At 47.1% G+C, this 24,596-nt stretch overlaps 1 protein-coding gene across 2 annotated transcripts in view; it reads right to left on the bottom strand.

Moving 5' to 3' along the window:
- srcin1a (SRC kinase signaling inhibitor 1a) overlaps positions 1-24,596 on the bottom strand; it is a 107,886-nt gene that overhangs the window by 20,006 nt on the left and 63,284 nt on the right. For both annotated transcript variants that reach the window (XM_030089495.1, XM_030089496.1), the window contains exons 3-12: positions 23,435-23,787; positions 18,192-18,218; positions 10,374-10,569; positions 8,917-8,928; positions 8,238-8,533; positions 5,982-6,796; positions 5,543-5,644; positions 4,987-5,114; positions 3,164-3,184; positions 2,301-2,461 (exon numbers count right to left, since the gene is read on the bottom strand). In XM_030089495.1, coding sequence (XP_029945355.1) covers positions 2,301-2,461; positions 3,164-3,184; positions 4,987-5,114; positions 5,543-5,644; positions 5,982-6,796; positions 8,238-8,533; positions 8,917-8,928; positions 10,374-10,569; positions 18,192-18,218; positions 23,435-23,787 — 2,111 coding nt within the window. The remainder of the gene's footprint in view (positions 1-2,300; positions 2,462-3,163; positions 3,185-4,986; positions 5,115-5,542; positions 5,645-5,981; positions 6,797-8,237; positions 8,534-8,916; positions 8,929-10,373; positions 10,570-18,191; positions 18,219-23,434; positions 23,788-24,596) is intronic.

Raw genomic sequence — 24,596 nt, 5'->3', positions numbered from 1 at the left:
CAACAATACCACTAACGTTTATAATCAGCCGACACTACCCGTTAAGGTGCCGGCGGCAGTGACGCAGAGACACTAAAAAGAGGGGGAACAGCACGAAATGGACAAAAAAAAAAAAAAAAAAAAAAGATGAATGAAAGTAGAAAAAGAGCTGCAGTTGTTGATGTAGTACTTGTATCTCACATAGTTATCGCCTCTCCTGGGCTACCTGCCCCTCCTCTCTACTCTGCCTCTGCATAATTCATCAGCCACATGTAAAATTGAAGCTGCTGGTCAGTGCCACAGGCAGAGGACTGGCCCGGGTGCACAGGCCACAGACATGTAGAGAGCAGACTGTTAACTCTCTGGATACGGCGCTTGTCTTGGCTGTTTGCCTCTCCGCCTGCTGCAGAAGCCCGTGTCAATGCTGCTGTTACAGAACAAACAGAAACACAGAATCCTCCTCGTCTCCTCTGCTCATTACTCTGTCTCTGCTGGGATCTCCACTCATCTACATACATTTGACTTGTTTCTGTTTTAGATTTATACTTGCAAATACTGTTTAATCTAAACAATATGCTGCACACGGTGCAATATAAGTTTTGCAGGGAGTCAGAACTTTTGCACTTGAAATAGTGTCTGTTTTTAAAAGTTTCCTATATGATACATTTAATTGGCTTCTATCTACTTAATAGTTTGACAATTTATTGGTAAAAATTCATTTCCTCACATTGCAACAGTGACATTGAAACCTAATTCCACATTTTCAAAAAAAAAAAAAAAACTTTCCCATGTGTCATTTTCTCTAAAACTGCATCCAGCTCCACGAGCTGAATAATGAATGAATCTCAGTGTGAATTATCTTGGTTTTTCATTACCAATTCTCAGAAGAAACAAAGCCCTCCGTGCTTCACGCTGTGCAGCTGTGTGTGTGATTTACTGTAGGTGCAGCATTGAAGTGAAGATCAAATGAACATCAAAGACGCTGCTCCTGCTTACAGTATATGTGTGTTCAAATACTGTACCACGTTCAATATCAGCTGCTGGCATGAGAATAGAAGGAGAATTTCACATATTGACGACAATTCAGGCTCAGTTTCTGCAGCCGGTCATCTCCGAGCGAATGACGCTTCACAGCAGCAGTGACTGAGCTCCTCTCAGCCCAGAGACATTGTCCTGGTTTCTGTGGATAATTCTGTCAACACTCGGACTCGGGAGAGTTGGTGATAGTAAATGACCACCAGAGTTGGATTCTGCACAGTCAGTGGGAAAGACAGGCTTCATTTTTAAAAAAAATTAATGTGTCTGATTAGAAATCTGGTCATGCTTGCTGTTGAATGCATTGTAAAAATAAGGTAATTTTTCTATTTGTACAATGTGTTGGCAATAATTCAAAGCTGAAAATCATTTGAATTTGGTTTTTTTTTTTTTTTTTTCTACTGCAACAGATTTGGAGCAGCTGTGGCTGAGATATCAATGCAGGTAGTCCTCGAAGTGTGTGTGAAGAGTTGAAAGCACTTTACCTAATATTTAAATAACTAATCAACCCGATCAGGGCTCATCGCCCATTTTAAAACTGAGCTAAGACTGCCTGGACTACTTGTTAGAAACTTCCTCGACTGCTAACTTTTTAAACTCTGAAGGTGGTTTAATCGCAGAGAACTCGAACTGAGAAGCTCAATTCCTCCTCTAACAAACGCACGCTACTTCACAATGAGGCACCATTTTAAAAAGGCAAATAAACAGACTTTCTAACAATGTAAGATTTATTGCTAAGAGCCATTGTTACCAGCAAAAATTACACTGCCAAACATAAGTTTCCAGCCTTTTTCTGCTTTCGATTCAGTCTGATTTAATAACTCCGAATGCTGTTCACAAATGCCATTACACTAAATGTATTAACCGTATTCTGTCGGATTTCTTTTGAGTCTGAGTTTATTGCAGGTTTTGTTCTGCTAAACAGATTGCGGCATGTGTCTATCCACGCCCTTTTGAGTCTACGAAAGTTTGCGTTTAATAATTATTATGATTCAGGAAAAAAAAACAATTTTCTCCCCCTTCACTTGCACAAAGGACGGCGAGGGCGAGCTGTGTTCGGAGCAGAAGTGTCCATGCAAATGAGATGTAATTTATATGTAAATATGTGTAAATGGTGTAAAAGCTGCAGAGTGGCATTCAGCATATTGTGCAGGCGAACAGGGCTGCAAATATTGAACCACAGACGAGAAACTGGAATTATGAAGACCCTCGTGACGTTTTTCAAAAGTTTAGCAACACAAATCTGCACTCCTCCGTCCGTCGACGCGGCGGCGGCGAGTGGATACCTGTGTCTTGCGCAGTTGGGTGAGCTGCTTGCGCAGGTCGTTGGCGTTTTGCTGCAGGCCGTGCAGATGGAGCTTCATCTGCAGGCGGCCCACGCTGTTCACGTGGACGGCGTTGGACGGCGGCGGCGGCATCAGAGCTAGAGGCGCCGACGGCGTGTGAGCTGCCAATCACAGAGCAGGACACGGAGGGGAGAGGGAGGGGGGGGTCACCGGGAGGTCATTGGGAAGCAGACTGGTTAGAGCGCCGGACTGTGCTCTGGCGTGACTCTCGCAGCCAGCTATAGCATGACTCACACACACACACACACACACACACACACACATTCAGCAGAAAAGGCTTAAAGAGACGTACATAGAAATAGAAGAACTGGGAGCACCATATTCACAAAACTAACCGCCCACGAGGAGAAACGTGAGCTCATGCTATTAGTAATCCGCAGAACCGAGTAGTTAGCGTGTTCAGTATCGACTCAGGATTGGGGTAACCATGCTCCGTTTTGTGAGTATGGCCACATGTTCCAACACACACACTCCAGTGTGTGACAAGGCAAACCTCTCAATTTCCCAAAAGGAAAAAACCAAGCAGAAGGTCAAATAGTCGGAGACGGGACAAGGAGGAGGAGAAGGGGGGGTGAGGGGGCGGGGGGAGGCTGCTCTCTTGGAAAATCAACCAGGAGGAAAAAACATGAGAGGACACACTGCCAGCCACGGCCCAGCAACAGCACACACCCACACAGGGGCGGGGGGGGGGGGGGGGGGGGGGGGGGGGGGGGGGGGGGGGGGGGGGGGGGGGGGGTAGAGCCATGAGAGATGTCTGACGGAGGGAAATAAAACAGACTGATAGAGTAGGAGATGCCAACTACCTTTCTTCTTCAACCGTCCAGCTGGAATATAGAAAGAGTGAAGCAGTTACCAAGAAATTAATGAGAGTGATAAGAGAGGGTAAAGAGGGAGAGGAGAGCGCGGAAAGTTGATATTTACAGAGCGATGAGAACATTTTTATCGAGGCAATGAATGAAGTGATGGCTCGGTCTTTCACGCAGTTTATGAGGAAGCTTGAGTGACAACCGTATCTTCGCGCCAAGGATGTGCTACAAATACATGAAGGAGGGAGGAGGAGAATAAAGACAACAAAAATGAGGATGAGAGGAATTAAAGGGAGAAGTTGGACAATATCAGAGGGCTGCATTCAGTAAACCTGAGATAAACATTCGGAGAAACCCCCCGTCGGTATTTCTGAAACTTTGCGCAGAGAAACATGTGCTTTGTGACTCAGATAATAGCAGAAATAGTTGTGAAAAACAGAAACAAACACAAAGCTCAATTTCCACGCAGTGAGCCGAGAGAGATAGAGAGGAACTAAACCTCCCGACTACTTCAAAGCTGTCTGTCTTATTACCTCGCCCAGGAGGTTATGTTTGTGATTTTTGTACATTTATGTGTTTATTTAACACCTTTAAGAAAGCCCCAAAGCTGTTAAAAAAATATTTTTTCTTATTTTTGACTGAGCCGCGCCGGCATTTCCCCCTCGATTCATGTGTTTGCGCTTCTCCACCCAGAAGAACTTGAGATAAAATTAAAACCGCTCCTCTAATCTGACAGAACAGGATGAGATACCTTCACACGGCTTCGACCACACTGTTCCTGCAAATCTTACACAACTTTGCCGCTGTTCGGATCCACGAGAAGTAAAAATAAAGGGTGTCAAACCATCCTGCACCGCTTCCCTGTCCAGTGTGGTTTCTATAATCCGCTCGTAGAGGGGGATCTATGTAAATAAGCAACAACTATCAGTAAAGAATCTGTGTGAGAGCAGGTTCTACGTCCATGCAGATGATTTTGTAACTATGGCAACGCGTAGCTGTAATATGTGTTGCAGCAGTTTATGGCGCAGTGTACCAGGCATTTTATTTGGCCCATTAGAAAAAGGCAGGCTCTGTGGAGTTTCCACTGAAGCTGCAATAATTTCACATAATTAAAAGATGAACTGACAACATCAAGTGAATTTTCTCACCAGAAATCCTGATGTCCTGTCGTGTACGGATTAGAATCTGTGGGATGTGGGCCGGAAGTCAGGCTGCGGCCAACATGTTGACTGAGTTGAGACTGCGAGTTGACAAGTTTTCTTCCCTTTCTTCTTGAAAAATTAACCAAACTACAGTTGTGGGATGAAATATCACTCTCTCAACAACCTGTTGATGGAGCTTTCTCGGCGGATACAGTCTATCATCACCAGCTGATGCATTAGTCCAGTTGTGGTTTTGTTCTCCCGTTTGGATCAAAGTGGAAAAAAAAAATAAATAAAGGGAAACCTCAAAACACACATGGGCATTTTAGCCATTCAAGCAAAAGACATAAAATAGAAAAGCCTTTCTGTTGTGAAATATTCTGCCACAATGACGCCGCGTGCCGAGCTAAATGCAACACAAAGTGTGTTGGACTCATCTTCAACTTCATTATATTGTGGACGCCAGCATCCAAACTCACACAGAGGGATCACACTACTGCAGAAACTGCACCAGTTAGAAGACGACAAAGGTTTCAGTATTTGTGGAGTTGTGCGTTCATCAAAAGGGGAAATACAGGAGTAGGGAGTATCGCTGCACATCACAGAGACGAGCACGGGGAAAAAGGCAGGGTTAGTAACAGTCGGGTACACGGGTCAGAGCCGCGCCGCTGTACTCACTTCCAGTGGCGGAGCCGTCACTGTTGGTTTCGGTCTTCTCGCTGGAAGAGAAAGGTAATGGCCGTGAAAACTCCGTCCCTTGGTCCGGAGGGCAGCCCGCCATCATGCAGAGACGCAGCAGGCCACATCTGAGGATCAACGGCCACAGGGCAAGGCAATTACAGTGCTAACGCTAACAGCACCACTCCTGGACACTTATCAGACTGATAGATTAACGCGTTATCTTCTGGTTAATGAGACCCTATTGCGTCCGTGATGATTGAGTGTCACGATAGCAACGGTCAATGCAAGAAACTCACAATCCACTGGAAAGCCATCTTACACATCTCAGAGTACCGGTGCATGAATCAATAGCTCTGCAGCCTGCAGCTAATGCGTCGGGCTCTGTAGTCGCGCAGCGCTCACACAAAGTAATGTAACACTCCACCGCTGCCGAGCTGATAATGGCCCGAATAATAGGCTGCCGCTGTTCCTGTCGATAATTCTGCCTACGTGTCTAAACCGAAGCTGTATTTGTGACTTTAGCGGGTTAATGGGGTGGAATGCAGAGTCTTACGTGCTATCACTGTCCGGCGCTCTGGTCAGCACGCTCTGGACCAGGCCGGTCAGGCTGGCTATCTGCTTCTCCATGGCCTCCATTCGCTCCAGGCGATGATCCCTAGGAAGAAAAAGACTAAACATTTAATTAAGTGGAGACACAATAACAGCTGGTTTGGATGCAAATGAGCAATGAATTGTTTATTTGGGTCGTGACACACGGGGGGGGGGGGGGGGGGGGGAAAGGAAAAAAGCCAGTGAGACACAAATTAGTCATTGTTTAAGCCACTGCCTTCCTGCTCATGGAAAACGATTATTTTTATCATGACCTCTGTGGAGCAAAGAGCACATCAAAAAACTGAGGGTAAGTACTTAAAACCATAATATTTATATAGAACTCATTAGGAGATGCTGTCGGTTTGGGGGAGTTTGGGGGGAGCACGTGAACGGACACTGACCTGCTTGTGTCTGAGTCCTGCCCAGACAACGAAGAGCCAAACCCAGACGAGGACCTGCCGCTGTCCCCGGGTCCAGCCGTGAGACACAGCGGCTCAGACCCGGAGCTGGGCCTGGACTTGGGGCTCTCCACAAACACGGAGGAGGCGGAGTCCTTGCGGAAAGTCTGTCTGACGGGGGACGCCCTGGGCGAGCTGGAGTACGAGTCCCGGTCCCGTAGCGGCATGTCGGGGATTTTTTGAGGGGATGAGGGCGGCATGCGGAAACCCATGCCCAGAGTGGCCGAGGAGTACGTGTCGGAGTACAGGGAGCCTCCGGGTTTGTAAATGGAGTCCTCCAGGTCTCCCTGAAGGGCGGCGGCCGAGTAGGTACTCAGGGAGCGCACGGAGCCACGGCGGTAGAGGCCCGTGGAGACGGGGAAGCTGAAGGGGTCTCCGATGGCAGCGAGCGACTGGGTGGAGGCGATGCTCAGGCGGCCCTCGTGCATCAGGCTGTAGGGGTCCGCGTACAGCCCCTCGTTCTTCATCAAGGCCATGTTTTTGGCTGACACCTCTTCGTCCGGCTTGACGTCGCGGCGCTCCAGGATGGCGCTCGGCGAGGGGGACAGGCCGGCGTTGGCGCCGTGGCCGGCGGCCGGGTGGTGCGGATGCCGCGCCTGCTCGTGCTGGGCGTGGGACCCGGCGAAGGACGGGGGGCGGCCGCCGCTGTAGGAGAGGCGCGAGCGGGACGGCGAGCCAGACGCCGAGGCCGAGGACGACGGAAGGGTGTTGAGGCGGCGTGTCGGGGAGGAGTCACGAGAGGAATACACCATCTCCCTCTGAAAGGAAGCAGAGCGGATGAAGGTTACGATGGAGCGTGCCGCGTTTCCCAAGAGGCAGCTGCACATGAAAATGACTTTGATATGACAGAGACAGGCTGTGGCAGCCGACACCAAACAAAGACTCTCTCTGAAGACCAATTATTGGTCAAATGGCAGAACTCCCCAATAACTTTCCTTTTTATTTTTTTTCTCCAGTGACAGAATGAAAGATCTGTAGCTCAGAGGAAAAGATTTCAGGAGATACCAAACGACTGAACGGAATTGTCACAAATCTCTGTCTCTGCTCCAGATTGATTGACTCCATCCTTCACAGGGAGGCCGATACGTCTGTGTCTGCAGTTTTCCTCGAGCTTTGAGGAGAACACTGTTCAGCATGGCCCCGCACCTTTTCCAACACACCTTCTGTTTTCCTCCCAGGGAAGTACCCCCCTTTAGATTTTACTCATTTCTGAAGCTTTCAAAACATAAAATAGCCCGTCTTCCTTATCACTCAATTATTTTTATTTTAGAACTTATTGTTGTTCTTTTCATTAGCCGCTCAGCTTCTCAGCTTCATAGTGTGACACAAAGAAAACACTGGAGCGTGAGAGAATAGTTTGAGCCCCTGGTCCTCAGGGACAAATATATAACTGCATGTACGAAAACTGTACAGACACAACTTAAAAAAAAAAAAAAAAAATCATCAAAGCAGATAAGAGCACAGCTCAGAAATGAAGACCATCCACAGGACAGCAGCTGACGCACAACATGCAAAGCAGCTAATGAAAAGCCAGAAGCTTGTTAAGATTCAGCTCCAACAGTCACACAGAAGAAACGCACAGAACATCTCAGCCCTAATCATGTCTTATTTTCTGACACTGAATAGAGCTTGAGGGTCTATAAAAATGTTGATGTGCTTCTGCAGTTTGTTTATTTCTTTTTTTTTTTCTCTGTTGCTTGATGCATGTTCAGACACAAATGTGGACAAGCACAGAAGACACCCAACAGAGTGAGCACACGCACGGGCTATATACAGACAACCGTTTTTCACTGCCTGTTTGCGTGGTTAATAGCAGTTGTAGTCTCAGCAATGTGTGAATAATGCAGATGGCGAGCGGGGTTTTGTATAAAATAATTAAAAAGTCGATCTCCCTCAGGATCCCTTGATCTCCACTGGAGCAGAAATAGCTTTGAATGCTAAAATACGATCGTCTAACAGAGGAACGCCGCTCTCCGGCGTGCACGGCGCCCAGCAACAGATGGCCTACTTGACGATAAGGAAATCATTTCCAGGGGGAATACCTGTTAAACTGCGAGCCAGAACAGAGTCCAAACGCCCGTCAGCGTTACTACTGAAATCACAAAAATACCATTACCTCTCCAAAGAGTCACACCGCTCATTACTGGCAGTGTGAAGGTTTTTTTCCTGACAGCGCAGTGGTAAAAAACTGCGGCTCACCCTCAGGTCCCCGTTAGCCAGGTGCGCGGCGGCGGGGTACGAGGCGTAGATGGGCTCTTTGCGGTAGATCTTGATGATGCTGCGGTCCTGGATGTCCCGGACGTCCTCCAGCTCGTAGAAGACGTTGCGGGCCTCGTCCTTGATGAGGATGGCGGTGTTGGGCGACTTGAGCATGCCCGCCGTGAGCTTCTGAGGGAACATGTGCACGATGAGCGCGTGCAGCGTGTCCAGGCTGCTCAGCTCGTGGGTGATGTGCACCCGGCGCGTCTCGTCCCCGTACTGCAGGAACAGCACACCTAGGAGGCGGCGGAGAGGCGAGAAGGGCCGGGCTGAGTCAGAAGTCGGCGTGCTCGGTGGGCGGACACAACAACAAGGCATGAGGAATTCTCTCAAACGTGTGGCACGTTTTGTCAAGTGTGATACAAATGTTCTGCCTGATAAGATTTGGAAAAACAACTTTTTATCTTCAGAGGTCAGCGTGAATAATCGCTGACAGAGTAACAGAGCAATTCTTTCCTTCCTGATGGAAGATAGCGGGAGCTCGGTGAGAAATTCACAGCTGAAGTGTACATAAGCATGCGCAGGTCGGATTCGCACAACTACTAAGCCCACCGTGAGAGAAACAAATAAAACACTTTTAAACACTTGAGTTTATGGGTAAGAATGTGTCCTGACTAACCTGAAAATTCATCTTCATACACCATGGGACAAACAAAAAGAACAAACAAAGCAAAGAAAGACCAAGAATTAAAAGTCAGGTAAAATGAGTGAGATACTGCAGACATGTTGGGGAGAGAAGAAAACAAAGACAGTGGTTAGTATAAAAGACAGCGGGGACAGGCAGGCCTGTTCCTTTTCTTCTTATTATTCAGTGCGTCCTCATTATTCACAGCTCCTTAGCTTTACAGCCACTTCTAATTTTTATCCCACCTGACGTAACACCACACTCTGGGCTTTATGAGTCTGCACCTGCCTCACACTGATCCTCTCTCGCTCCCGAGGCTCGTCTGTTGTCAACCTGCCCACCACTCTGCCGTTCACTCCGGCTGTGGCACTCGAACATGTCAACAGGACCGTGTGTCCCACAATATCACAGTCATATAAAAAGCAATGAAAAAAAAACCCAAAACAACTTGGAGTATTTAAAGGTTTCCCACTCAAACATTACGAGAACCATTAGCCAATTTTTTTTTTTTTTTTTTTAATTTTAACAGCTTGCATTCTTGATTTTTTTTTCTTTTCTAACTCTGGATGTAAGATCTTGATGACTTTGTTTTAATCTTTTCTACTTAAAGTGTCACTCAGTTCTCTTCCGGCCTTTCTAATCATTTTCAACAGGAGTGTCAAACATAAGGCTTGTGGACCAAAACTGGCCCGCAACAGGCTCCAATCCGGCCTGCCAGATTACTAAGCGAATGATTTTTCTTCAGCATAGTGGACACAACACATATCAGGGATTTAGGGCATGAGAGCGAGCTACCTCAAATTAGCCTCCAAGCCATGTTGTCAGGGCGAGTTTGTAAAAAGTTCCATTAAAACTGGCTTTATGTTGAGTTTCAGTCACTTTTGGAAGTAACTGTTTAATCTTGAGAATCTATAGGCATTTTCATCACATGTCCCTCAAATGTGTTTAGCACCCTGATTTTCAAGAAAAAAAATAATAATAATGTAATGTATTTAACAAATATTACCAAACTGCACAAATATGAATTGATTTTTTGGGGGAAAATTATTTGCGTTATGGAAATATACAGGCGGGTTCTGTCTTAGCCATAATGCTGTGGAGTAAACTGCGATAACAGGCCACGAGCAAAACCCATTCTCACTCTACTTTCATTTAAGAAAAAAAAAGGTAGGTAGAGATCATTTGATCATTTTAAGCCCAGAGGACAGCCACGCTGATACAACATTAATGGAAACCCTGGTATATTACGAAAACTCCTCTGGACTCCCATGAAGCAGTACATTTACACAAAGACTGATTCGGTAAATATGTTAAAAACACGAGGCTGCATCTCCTTGTTTGCGAGACGTTGGTATTTCCAGGTACGAGAGGCAAAGAGACAGCTGCAAATCTGCCGTGAGTCCAAGCAGCGTGTTGTGACAGAGCCTGCCACAAGCGCTTCGGATCTTAACCTGGAGATCGTAGCTTATTCTGGCTGGCGGAGCGGGACAGCGGCAGGCTCTGGCGAAATCGGTTCATCCGGTTGAACCCGATGGGGATGTCGGCCTCCGACATGGTCTCCAGGGACTCGGCCGAGGCGAAGGAGAGCTTGGCGGCCTGGTCGGCGAGCCCGGACTGGGTGGACTGGGAATGGCGAGGGCTGCGGCTCTGCGGGACGAGAAGAGGGAGAGGGGAAGCGAAGGCGGAGAGAACGGATTGGACAGGGCTGATGGAGCAACACCAACTGGAACCGAGACAGCGAACACACAATAAGACACAGTACAATGAAGCACATAACCAGATTATCAAGACCTTGACAATGGTTTAGCTAGCAGCCATTCACCACGAATTATTAGCGTCACAGTATCTGACATCGGCTGAATAGCGGAGCCACAAAAGAAGTGAAATATAGTTGTACTCAAGTGGCGCAGTACTCCAGGGCGTCAGCCTTCATGCATCACCTATGGCGGTGTGGGAGGGAGATTAAGCCTGAAAGTGTGCTCCAGCTTAGCATAAGTTATGTCATGTTTGCTCAACTTTGTGCGCTCGCCACGCGGCTTCATCCAGACTCCCTTTCCCCGCGCAGCTATGAACTTTAAATGAGCGCTTGTGGGATGGGAGGAGAAGCTCATGCAAATCCCAGGCTGTCACTGTGGGTTTATCCTGCTGGCCTATGCCCAGGCGTCTCTCGCTGAAAGACTGTTAGCGCAGCTGGGGCTGAGCTCACTGAACTGACTCCCTGATCCCCCCCACCGCTGCAGCGTCTCCTCCAGCTCAGAGGCTGCGGTAATGAGCTCCCACAATGCTTTCTGCTGATTGTTGGGATGGCAGGAGCAGACACATCCTCAGCCACAGTACAGGAGCTGTGCTGACCGCCGCCTCCTCTTTGCACTATGGCCACAGCGGTTTCCTCCCCTCCCTCTTCCCTCCGCACTCCCCCCTCAACGGCTGAGTCGACCTCCGGCTCAGATCTGGCCCCGGCTTTTATTAAAGCGGCGGTTAATTAACGGGAGACTCCGACAGAAGCAACGCAGAGGGCCGCCTCTACGCTTGCTGACTTTCTGCTGTGAGCTGTTTGAATTCATTCATTAACACACAGCACTACGCAAATCACACACATACATCCATTTATAGATTTTTGTGCTTGGGAAATATGCCAGGAAGCCGCGCCGCACTCGGTAGAGACGGCAAAATCGATTTATTGTTTAATCAAAAAATGAATGAGTAAAATACGATCGCCATCTCAGACGTAAGTGCTAAGAAATGAAATTATAACCCGTCGGTGTCCTATTTAATGATAAACTGGTGTACATCGGCTCAGAGACGTCCTTTGAGAGACACACCGATAGCAGAGTGACCCTGAACTGCAGGATCTGATATGTGGCAGTTCCACTAAACATGTGACGGAAACATGAGAGCGTTTTACTTCAAAACCGACATCAGAGCCTTGTTATTGAGATCCGCAGTGATATCAGATAAAAGCAACAAATCCACGCACTGGAGCGTAAGATAAGAGCTCAGGTTTCACATGTGTAGCACGCACGAGGGTCCGACATGAAGCAACATCAATCCATCACCGAATCACTGTTTTTCCTTGAATGAAGCTGGAAGATGGATTGCTTTTTTCCAGCTTAACATGGGCCTGAGAGCCCTCAGTGCGAGCATGAGTAGCATGCATAAGTCGAACACGGCCGAGGAGCGTCGGCTCAATAAATATACATCTTCTCAGCGAAAGAACATGCAAACTCCACAGGAAACAAACAGGAAATGAGTAAATCCCTTTATGCAAAGCCAAAACACTGCAGCCGTCAGCATAAACTGTGTCAAAAAAAAAACTGAACAAGTCACAAACAGCCAGGCGGGACAGAGCAAACACTTTTAAAATTGAACATTAGGTTATTTTTGCCCCTACAGAATCATATATAATTCAGCCGTACACACACGCACACACACACACACACACATACGGGGTGAGCAGTGGTGTTCAGTGGTAGTGGTGGCAGACAGTGTCTGAGCGCGGAGAGAAAACTGTGATGCTGACAGATAACCCCCACCGAGTTTTCTAATAGGGTCATTTATCTAAGCTGTGACCACACCGAGCAACAAAGCTCACAGCGGCGCTGCGGTGTGTCACGCCGGGGCCCCGCCGGCCCGCAGTGGACATCAAGAGGGACTATTTTCAATTTCACACACCACAGCAGTAAAGATTTGGATCTGATCGCATTTAGTTTGATCCTAATCATCTTTTTGTTTATGTTTTTGTACCTTTTAGTAAAGAAAGTTATTAGTATGACTCCTCTCTCTGTCATCGGGATTAAGTGTCATGTTTAACAGTAATGCCATCGTGGACGGACCAAGTCCGCCATCCCAGCCCCGCAAGGCACCGATCCCACTATTGGCTGGGCTGTGAGCAGTTGCCAGGCAACCGGGGAGAAGTTACTCATTTCAACCACGAAATAGTTTCAAACATGACCCCAAACAGCGAAATGTCATTTTACACCTCGCCTTCTGTGTGAAACAAGAGAATTAATTTGTGAGCTTAAAGCTTTTGGAGGGTTTCTCATTAAGCACTGGGGAATTGGAACCTTTCAAAACTAGACTCTTTAAAAAGTGATTTTCGATTGTGCCTTTTTGAAGATGCATGAGGTTCATAAAAAATCAAAGCGCTCAGACAGAGAGACGGCTGATCAAAATTACACAAATTGTCCCAATAGTTCAACAAAGGGTTATACCGCAAGATCAAAAATGGTCAAACTGACACATACTGCTTATGATATTTATATGTATATATATATATATATATATATATATATAATCTTGCTTATTAAAAGCATAAATCAAGTAAGAACTGAGTAAGAGATACTGACAGTAAACGCAGAAAACTAATTATGCGGTTGAAATTGAATCTAAAGTCATGGAATACTGTTATATTTAATTACCGTTGACCAGCTGTTGGATGTGTTTGTGCTACAGAAAACCAGTGGCTCATATTATAAATGCAGATATGGGAAGTGTGTTCATGTAATCCAGCGCCCAGAATAAAAGTGTATGTCTCAACACTTTTCATAAATTCTGGATGACGTGCAGATTCACCTACACAACAGACAAATCTGTGTCCAGGGTGCGATTTACTGGGGATGAATGGGAGGATTCAAAGCGCCCTCCTGGTCTATTAGTATTCTCTTCGGCTGAACACTATTATTATTAACACGGCGGGGAATAAACTGCATCTCTTGTGCATAACAGGACTGGCAACTCTTACACATCAAGAGTGAAACTTGTGCACACATCAGTCTGTAGTGAAGCCCAGTTCACTCTAAATCTACACGCCGCACATACTTCAACTCCTAAAAGTTGTAATATTTGGGCGAAAGCCGGACTTCCTGTATTAACAGCTGTTGCGATCCATGAAGAATAGAAATGACTGTGAGACACATGCTGGAGAATCATAATGAGAAGAGTCAGCTGTGCCTTTATTGAAATGCTTGTGACCTGCTACACTCGAACAAGGTTCTGCGCCGGAGCTCATTTTCTAATTGCAACGTCTTCAGTCAATTTAGCATCACATTCAGTTAGAAAACATTTTTGATAAAATTACAGTGTGACTGTGTCCACCTCCACCCAAAACTCGGCGCCGTGGCGCTTTGACTCGACGCCTCGTCTCAGACATCCTTCACATCCAGATAAAAGCAGCCGGTAAATTAAACGGTAAATGGTAAAACTCGAATTCTGCGAGACAGTGGAGTCAATAAAACTGTTCTACTTAATTATGTTGAGCAGCTCTGTTAGAGGAACGCTCAGGGCGCGATTCAGTGTAAAAACCACGGCATCATTTTTCAGTATGAAAGGAAACGAGAGCAGCGAGCGCTGCACGGCTGCTCTCTCATCCACAAATCACATTTTACGAAAATGTTGTGTTCCACAAACAATTTTTGAACTAAACAATAAAATGAAACTGTGTAATATGAGTGTGTACGTCAGCTGCTGCTACTTGTGCTCTTAATCATCACACCTTGTTTCAACAGGCTCCGAACACTGGCGTCCATATTGGCGCTTCAGGTGACATCGAAACCGAAAAAAAAATCTCAACGCTGCAACTTTGCATTGTAAATAATGCAAGTGTAAGTGAACGCACCATCTGGCCATACATCTGGCCCTAACACGCCACTGTTGAAACATGACGGGTGTTCACAGCGTTTCTCAGAAACTACATCAGCCTCCTTTATTTTCTCTCCACAGCCCTCCGGCTCTCAACCCAACCTTTTCTCCAGGAGCGATCCTGACTTTTTCAACCGCACTCAATTACTGCCGCGGACCCGACACTGTTATAAGGACATCGGCGAGAGGCAGGAACAAGTGAGGAACAGCGTGATCTCACAGGGAACGGAGGCGAACGGAGTGGAAAGCAGAACACGGCGGTGCGACAACACACCCAAGGCCATAAACTGCATTAAAGCCATGGTGAGCCTCCACCACGGCTCGACAATATCCACACAAATAAACACACCGACTGATGTTTTTAGAGCACAGAAATAATTAATTTGTAATTGCACTCACACACACCACATGGTCTACTCAGTGAACAGGTCCACTTCCAGAAAATCTTCAATAGATCGTCCATTAACTTTAACTTCACCCTCCTGTTTTGTCAGCAAACTAGTTAACCTTGTTCGACAGGCGGCAGAACATTCACCTGCTCTTCATTAAAATTTCAAGAAGCAGAAAAGATTTGCGCTCTGGCTGCAGAATGTTTGATGACTTGATAGAACCGCCGTAATGAGACCGATTTTCCACCAAGCAAACGTTAATTCATCTGTGAAGAATCTAAAACGAGCGATGCTCGACGGCTGTGTGTGTGTGTGTGATGGGGTGGTCAGTGTGTGTGGGGCACAGCAGGAGGAAACATCTGGGGAATCAAGGGTCATAGTTTTGAAAATGATTCTAAAAAGACAAAAAAGCGGAGGGTAAATCTATAATTTTGCTGTGAACTGGGCAGACTCGTCCTCTGTCCGTCTGCCAGTGTTTGTCCTGTGATGGACTGGCGGCCGTTCCAGGGTGTAACCTGCCTCCGCTCACGGCCGCGGCCCTGAAGTGAATATGTGGAATAGATAATGGATGGCTGCCGCTGCCGCCGCAGATCTCATCTATTATATCATTTAACAAAAAGGTTGAAAGTTTTGACTGTTGGCCTTTCGCCACCTCTGTTCAGCCTTTAGTCGTTTTGCCTTCATTGAAAACATCAGAGTCCATTTTCGAGTGTGTACTGAGGTAGCTTCGTGATAAAGCAGCTTTAAGATCTGAGCTTATTATATGATTTTCAGGAAAATCTTCTCTTTTTCCTGCCTGTCATGATGCCTCTGCTGTTTTGACACTTTACCAGACTTGAGTCAGAGACTGCATACAGAAACGTCAAATGGAGCATAATGGGTGTGAAGCCTCTGAATCAAGGGTATATTACTCGTGAGATAGGTGTTACATGGTTAATATTACAAACCTCACACCTTGTCTGTCTCTGCCTTTTATCCATCTTGTTTCTTTGCTTCTGTCTCTTTTTTTGCTGCCTCGCACCACTTTTCATCCCCCCATTATACATCTGTCCTCCACCACCACCCTCAGCTCACTCCTGATTTTCGTTGAATTCCTTTTTGTCGGCATAAAAGCCTCCACCTCGCTCTCCGCTGGCTGAGGGCGAAGCCACAGCCGGGTGGCTTGTTTGTGCTCCCTGCATTTGAACACTTTCAGTCTAGATGCCTTTTTCCCTCCAAGCAACAACCTGTGTTTTTACTCTGCACACAAACTCCTTTACCGCTCTGTCTTTGAGAAAGCAGAGAGAAAACAGCTCCCCGGAATTGATCCCACTCTCACATCTGTTTGGTTCGACCTGATCTCCGCTCCCATTATTTCTCCTCATCCTGTCCGACTCCGGGGCCGATCGGACGCGGCGCCCAGCCACCAGCCGTCGCGTTGCTCTTTCTTTACAGCGCGAGGAGGAGTCATCAATGCATGGAACAAATTGCTCGGCCAAATTGCGGCAAATTGTCGGCGCAATCAGATTGCTTAGAAAATGGTCTTCCATTTCAAAGGGGTGGGGGTGACGATGACTGAGGCCGCTGGTCGAATGGAGGGGAAGGACGGAGCAACTCGGCGGGGACTGCGTGTCCCAGACTATTTCATTTTAACTGGGAGTGTCAAACACGCCACGGTGAAGTTTAAAACATGTTACATCGGGTATTAAATGTGGAGCTACCTTGATTTAATCATCCTGAAGCACAAAAAGGGGAAAAAAAAACTCTGGACACGCAGGAAAAACATGCAAACTATACACAAAATATCCCTAAAGATCAATCAGGGGCACTGAAGCGCTTCATCTGGTGCTTTAGAAAGCAAAGCCGACTTGGCAGCATCAAGTAATGGAGCTACGCAGAGCAAGGGACTGAATATGATTTTTTTTTTTTTTCTTAAGAGCTGCAAGAATCGGTTAATCAATTTGACTGATGAGCAAAAAACCAATTAGTAGCTATAGTGACAGCAGATTCATAGTTTCCAATGAATTGCCTAATTAATTATGGAACAATTCCAAATGTAATCGTTCATTAGCATCACCGTATTAAAGACTCCATAGTATGAAAATTATATTTTATATCCCCACAGTTTTATATTGTGTTGAGGTTTTTTTTTTTTTTTTAATCTCTTGATCTGTGTTAAATAACTAAAAGAAATATAGTTCAGTGTGTTTAAATCAAGTTCTCCACGTTTCTCCTTCTGCAGAACTGTGTTAAATGTCTGATCAGAAATGCATGACGGACTCAGAAACGCTGTTAAACTCTGGAATCCTCCGTTGTTTTTGTTGTAAAACTACTCTTGGCTACAATGTGCAGCGCTGTGTGTTTCACGCGAGTTTGTTTGTCCTTGTTTAAAGGAAAAGCATTGTGTTTCACAAACCTTGAATTCTGCCAGCCCTTTTCAGAGACTCCCGACACAATGAAAGTTTGAGATTTTCACCTGAAAGTGTTGGGTAAATAGGACTGTAGGGACACATCTCTCTCTCTCTCTCTCCCTTTCTCTGTAGCCTCTTGCCCATCAGTCTTTTTTCAAGCACAAGTACTTGTGGGAATGAGGGATGAATTGCTTAGCCTTTGCCTGGAGTCGGGGCACACGGCTATTGATATTCAGTGACATTTCCACCCCGTCCGAATGATATCAGGAGCAGGGATTCGGGGAGGACTGCGCCTCAGATAAGCTCTTCCCTCAGACCTCCGTCAATACGCTCTTGAACCTGCTCTGTTTGGATAGGACGCCTTCCTGTCTGCTGCTGCCGGCTATAAAACCACAGCCAGACGTTTGCCAGCCGGCAGACGAGACTTTTAATTCCGCAGAAGTGATTTCTAAAGTGTGTCTCCTGTATTTTTATTCTCTGAACCTGCAAGATGAAACGCGTTCAGCAGCCCGGGCCTGAGTCAAGCTTCTGCGGTGATTTCAAAGCGTTATTTCGGTAATGCCTCGGCGGCACATCTCAGGCGTCGTCTTAATGTCTCAGTCAGGGAGACATCGACAGGGTCACATGGCTTCCAGCCATTAATGCCATCTGACTCGGGTATCATAAATCCAGGGAGAATCATCTGCCGCAGATTAAATGAAGCCTGGTAAGTTTAAGCTGTCACCCCCCCCCCCCCCCCCCCCAACCCTAACACCCCCAACACTCACTCACACACACACACACACACACACACACACACACTCCCTCACTCGCTCACTCACTCAATGGACAAGAGGAACGGAGAGCCACTGACCTTAAAGCTCCAGTAGTTGGGCTGTTGCTGGTGAGTTTCATGAAGGAAAGAAAAGGAAGACAGAAAAAGAAGAGTTAGACATTTGGATTATTATAATAATGCTTCCAATGAAATAGAGGCAACAATTGCTAAAAAAAAAAAAAAAAAAAAAAAAACATAAAATCAACAAGATTCTGCCAGAAAGTTGTTTCCCCCAACACGGCTCATTACCGAGCAGTTTTGCCGTATTGATTCATTAATGTTGGTGACAGCTTCATCCAGTGTTACTAAGCCTGGAAGCGTCACGCTGGTGTGTTGAGAGCGGGCTCGGCCAGTGTTTTGCAGGCGTCGGGTTACAGTGTACCTGAAACAAGATTGCGCGGCTGGCTCGAACCGGCGAAGGGGGTCGGAAATGAAAAGAGTGAAATCGAATCAAACGGCATCCCACTCTGCTGCTGCGGCGTTGGCCTCCCTCCCAGACTTCTCCGCCGCAGAGCAAGGAGCCGCTCCGTCTCCTTCCTCACCGAATCCCCCACAACCTGCGGATCCTCGCCGGTCAGTCCTGTACCTCGCCATATCTGTCCGTTTACTCTAACCTGCTGCATCGCTGTCTAAGAAACGGTGCCTGCACGTGTCGGCAGAGGCCTCGGGAAATCAGCTTTTCATTAGACCATAATTACTCCACAGTCAAAACCAGGCCAAGCCACTGATGGCCCAGAAATACCTCAAAATGACATGGAAAATTAAAAAAGATTGGGCAGAGTTCATGAATTTTAATTCTAATCCAAACTCTTATTCCAGTTCTTATTCTTATCTGCAGGCAATTTTCAGTTCATTCAGGCTCCCTGCCGCAGAATCCACATTACTCCTCGAATGCAGCGAGGAGAAAAACTGACAGGCAGGTTCTGATTTATGATAGCTGGTGGTTTTTCATTATCTGCCTTCCATGTTAATACCGTCGCAACAAAAGCCGAGATTATTTCTGCAAACACAAGCATCGGTGGCAGCGTTTTCAGTGACGACTGCCTTATTGTCATCTAAGCTTTTGCTTAATCTTTCCTCATTGGACTTTAATGCCGTTCTCTGTCTTTCCACTTGTTGCTCTTTTCCATTCCTTGGATATAATACTCTGCTTCATCTTGATACAGACTGAGGAGTCCTAATGAACCTGATCCACAGGAGAAAATGAGGAGTGAAGCTTGATAAAGTACTTCACCTACGACCTAATTTAATACATAGAATAGAAAGTCAGTAAAGAAACACAACAGCTTTAGGGCTGGGATTGACGCTGCTCATCAAACCATCAAGAGACACAAAGAACTTTATTAGAGCAAGTGGCTGAAGTTTATTTTTCCACTTTTCTAGCATAGCTTTAAGCTGACCTATCAATAGTGCACGAGCAGTGTTGACCTGGGAAACATTCCTTACCGATAATCTGCTGTAATAATAATCATATTGTTAGGAAATGCATTCAGTTCATTAGCTGAAAAGGTTTCATGAATTTAAAGAGTGTTCCCCTGCATTCTCAAGGTGGGAGTTACAGTACGGTCTTTAAATATGCATTATTTTTGCCCTCCAGGATATGTTTAGTTAATGAGGAGAAGACTTGTTCTCTTTATCATTTTAAGTGTCAGAGGTTTGTTAAAATATGTATATACGAGTGTGCTTATGCTGACTGGAACGGAGTCAAGTGGTACACAAAACGATAAGGAGCCTAAGCTCAGCCCGCGCTTCCTTTCCCCCACAGCGAATGTATTTCAACCGACACACGTGGAGGCAGTTATTATTAAAGACGACTCTTTGATGTGATGCACAGGGGGAACTTCTGTCTCCCAGCACGTCCTTCTCTTTATTGAACGCCATATATTTGTAGGTGTCCGGCGAAAGCCGTGTGTCTTCCGGCTCTGAAGGATCGAACGCCCCATTATCGGTTGATCAATTCTTTGGATCATTTCACATGGTTGTTCTTCACGAGGAGAGGAGGGGTGATCAGAACACACACGAGAGGAAGGAGGTCACTGGAGATGGGGGCGCTTGAGGATGGACTGAGCTGGCTGTGGCTGCCTCACCCTGCGTCATTCATTCATTCATTCATTCATTCATTCATTCCTTCACTCATTCAGTCAGCCTTGTCCGTGACAGTGTGTCCACCTCGCAGCAGTTCAGAGACACACACACCACTGTGGTTTCATAAATAAACGCCGTTCTCTTGCTCAGGCATCGCTAATGATTTTATTTTCCCACAAAGTTAAATGGCTCAGACCCAGCTTTAATGGTGCAGAAGTGATTTGTGGTCCCGTGTGTTCGATTTTGCTGGAGCTTCTTTATTTGTTGTTCTAATGAGGCTTTCTCACATTTCTCAGGTGAAGCAAACACATCTATTGTATCCCTTTTTTTTTTTTTTTAGCATTCCACACAGCCGCATATAGACGAAGACCCGGGACTCTGGGCTGTAAATACTGCACCGTGAGGATGTGAGAGCAAGCTGAGAGCCTTTTTATCAAGGTAAGCCATTTCTCCTGAACACTTCCCCATCCTGCAGGCATTACTTTCAACGCCTTGTACTCCGTTGTCAGTCACTGTCACATTTCCTAACTCCCCCATAATGCCACATGATAGAAGCACCCTTTTTTTTTTTTTTTTAATGTGGCTTTGCAACTGAGCTCAAACGCGCATCTTGTCATTTTTAACTTTCTATTAAATCATCTCGGCTGCATGCAACAGATATTTACATATGTGCTTCAGCAAAAGCCTGACGCTGAAAAGGTAAACACGCTGCGAGCTGCTCAATCTACACATCTACACATGTGGTCTCTGTGGAGTTAGCCACGGAGCGCCGAGCGGAGAGCGTAGCCTCGCAGAGTGGAGCGCTGCATTACCTGACCTGCATGTAAAGCGGGCTGCACTCACTCCACCCCTCCTCCACCTCTGTCTCTTTCTCATGGCGTCATCCTCTCTGCACCCCCGCCCCCCCCCCCCCCCCCCCCCCCCCCCACCCGGTCTCAATCATTCTTACTCGTTACTCCTCCCAGCCGAGTTTGGTGTTTGAGCATCGCGGCAGCCGTTTCCTCTCCCGTCTTTAAAAAAAAAAAACACACACACACACACACACACACACACACACACACACACGGGTTTGCTCAGGGAATCAATGCTCAGTCAGACACACAAAGGGCCGTGTGTGCACTTACACTGTCGTCCACTCAGCCTTCATCTCGCCTTCTGTCTGCTGAACATATGCACACCGTCACCACAACAACCACAACAAACACAACAAGCGTGGAATGTAATCCCGGCAGGCACATCCTTATCCCAGCCACACACACATGCTCACACACACACAAACACACACACAGATAGCTTCCTACGACAGCCTCCAGTTTCCAATTCCTCCTCACCTGCAGTGCACCTGTGCCTGTCCAGCACTCCAGTCATCCCAGGCTGTCCATCAGGTGCAGCGAGTCCTCATGGCGTTCTCGCCCGTCTCTCTCTCTCTCCCTCCCTCCGCTTCTCTTACCCACCTCTCTCTCTCTCTCCCTCTCCCTCACTCCGTCTCCCTCCCTCTCTCTCGCTGTCTCGCTCTACAGTTGCACATGCGGCGGAAACTCTTTTATTTAATTCATTACAACACCAGCCGATTAACTCCTTCGCAGATGGGCGGCTGGGTCCTGCTGGTGCCGGCTAATTGAGCAGCGGGCTGCTCCACTGGCTGCCGCGCTCCTCTCCAGCTCCTCCTCCTCCTCCTCCCTCCCGCCCTTCCTCCCTCGCTGTCCACGCTCTGCACATCCACATGATGACAAGTAGTGCTGGGCTGCGCCGCGTCCTCCCCCGTGCAGCGAAAATGCCCTGTCACTTCAGGACCTGTGCACTCCGCCGGCCGCTGCTGCCATTTCTTTTTTCTTTTGCTTTCTCCCTCGCTATTCCTCCATCCCTCCTCTCTCCGTCATTGTACAATTCCTCCTTCTCCACACAGCCTGACCTTTGCAACGCGATATCCCTCTTCGCCGTACATGGGAGAGGTTGCCACGGCAACTATGGACTCCACCTGTAATTCACCCACCTTCTCCTGCTCGCTCACGCTCTCCCTTTTTTTTTCCCTCCCTCTGCTCCCTTTTTCCTGATGTGCTTTTCTGTCATGTCATTACACCGAATTTTACGTGTTGCTTTTTGCCGCTCACAGATTACGCGTGTGTGTGTGTGTGTGTGTGTGTGTGTGTGTGTGTGTGTGTGTGTGTGTGTGTGCGGAGCAGAGTGTACAGGGTGTGAGAGCAACAAGCGGAGATAATAACGCGGGAGAAATTAGGGAAACAGCTAAAAATGTGAGGAGAAACATTATTCTGTGGTGTTCACAGAGCCAGAGCTACACACTGTATGCCTGAATGGATGTGTTGACAAACTTGAACAATGTGACGCTCTCATGGTAAAGGAACAAAAGAGAAGCTTGGCTGCAACGCTTTAATGACAAACATGGTTTTAAATAAATCTCGGCACGGGCTGCTGTGCTTCTTTCACTCTGGATGGCGTCTGACAAAAGGCTTCTTGTTGCCTGGCAGTACATTTGACTGCGTTCTGTGTCTACAAGTGACTTATTATATCCGCTGACACTTTCACACTCATCAGATTTAAAACATGAACTGAACTGAAAACCAATGCCGCTGCGTCTATTATGAAGGAGCCAAGCCTTTTCCTGCCAAAACAGCCCTGAAGCTGGAGATGTGTTGTGGTGTCTGGCATAAAGCTGTTAGCAGAAGATCCTTTAAGATAGCAGGTGGGTTCTTGAAGAGCAGACTTGTTTATCCAGGACAGCTCACAGATGCTTGCTTGAATTGAGATCTAACGGCGAATTCAAACCTCAAATGCATTGTGGTGTTCATCAAACCGTGATTAAAGCAGTTCTGAATTATGCTGTTGAGGAGGAAATGCCATCTCCAGCGAAAAGGCCCACTCCAGTGCTATTTTAGCGTTCCCAGTAGTGTTTAAATTGTGATTATGAAGTTTTCGACGTTAGAATTCCAGTCTACCTGATTCTGCATTTTCTGGTCGGGTTATTGCTTAAAGCTATTAGTATGCAGAAATACTCAGAAATCCAATTTCGAGCATAATTTCATCGAGATACGTCCTCACATGAACATGTGAACAACATGAAAAACATGATTTTCATTGGAGCGCGTCTTCAAGTAGGCGCTACGCGTCCAAGCAACATCCAGAAGAGAAGTTTCTGATCGGTGTGCAGCCGATCAGATCAGTAAAGAAACGCTGGTTACCTGTTCCCGCGCCGACCGCTCTGAGGAGCCCCTCATGCTGGCGTGAGAGGGCGAGGGGGACGGAGGGTTGTGGTGGGGGCTGTGGTGCGGGTGCTGCAGCTGCTGCTGCTGCTGCTGCTGGTACTTGCTCTTCAGGTGGTCCATGAAGGCGTCCCGTTTCCGCTCCATGTCGGCCTTGTGCAGGTTGGTGAGCGCCTCCAGGCTCTGGGCGGCGCTGACGCCATGCCGGTGCTCCGACGTGTGCACCAGGCCCACGTTGGAGAAGCGGCGCGCGCTGTTCCCCAGCGTCCGGTACTCTCGCGGATATTCCAGGTCATCTGTGGAGATCATGTGACTGCCACCACGCTCGGGATCTGAGGGGCGAGGAGAGGGGATGGGGAGGAAGGGGGGGGGGGGGGGGGGGGGGGGGGGGGGTAGAAGAGGGTGGAAGAAAGGAGGTGAATCACCGCCCACACACGCATGGAGGAAGATTTCAGGGTTGAGACGTATAGACACACAGCAGGCACACATAGGTGGAAGCAAATGAGGCGGAGAGGAGGAAAGTGGAAAATAAAGCACAGAGGGGAGGAGAGGAGAGAGAGAGAGAGCGAAAAAGGAGAGCGAGAGAAAGAAATGGGATGGGATGTTAGACTATTTGCCACCAGGACGGAGCGGATTCCTGCAGGATTATTGATTTCGAGTTCTGAGAGGAGAGAAATGAGAAAAGTAAAATAGTTCTGCTCACACTGAATTTGTTTTACCGGATACTCCAGTGATTTGCCTGCATGTCCTCTTAAGAGGCTTTCTTTTATTTATTTTTTTTTTTGAGGGGAAAAAGAAAAAAAAAAAAGAAAAACCCGGAAAGTGACACCATTAAAAGTCAGATGGGAATTATAAGTAAGGTGTCTTTCATGGCTGTCATCGTGTTTGCTCTCCTGTCCGTCTGCCGGAGCGTTCCCTCCGCCCCTAGACGCCCTCTGACTCGTCCCTCCACCGCCAGAGTCTCGCCGCCTCTTCTCAAACTCACTGATCCCGCCGTCCATTTTTTTAAGGAGGCTCGTCACTCTGACAGCGCTCGGCCTTTTTTCTATCAGCGCTCTGAATGACAGACAACACAGGCCGCGGTGGAGGGAAGGGTGATAGCCTGAAGGAGACAGTATGGTTTTACACACACACACACACA

This window comes from Salarias fasciatus, chromosome 4, assembly GCF_902148845.1.
Source record: "Salarias fasciatus chromosome 4, fSalaFa1.1, whole genome shotgun sequence".
Classification (NCBI taxonomy): Eukaryota; Metazoa; Chordata; class Actinopteri; order Blenniiformes; family Blenniidae; genus Salarias; species Salarias fasciatus.
The sequence above is the reverse complement of the archived record's forward strand: the minus strand, read 5'-3'. Positions and strand labels throughout refer to the sequence as shown.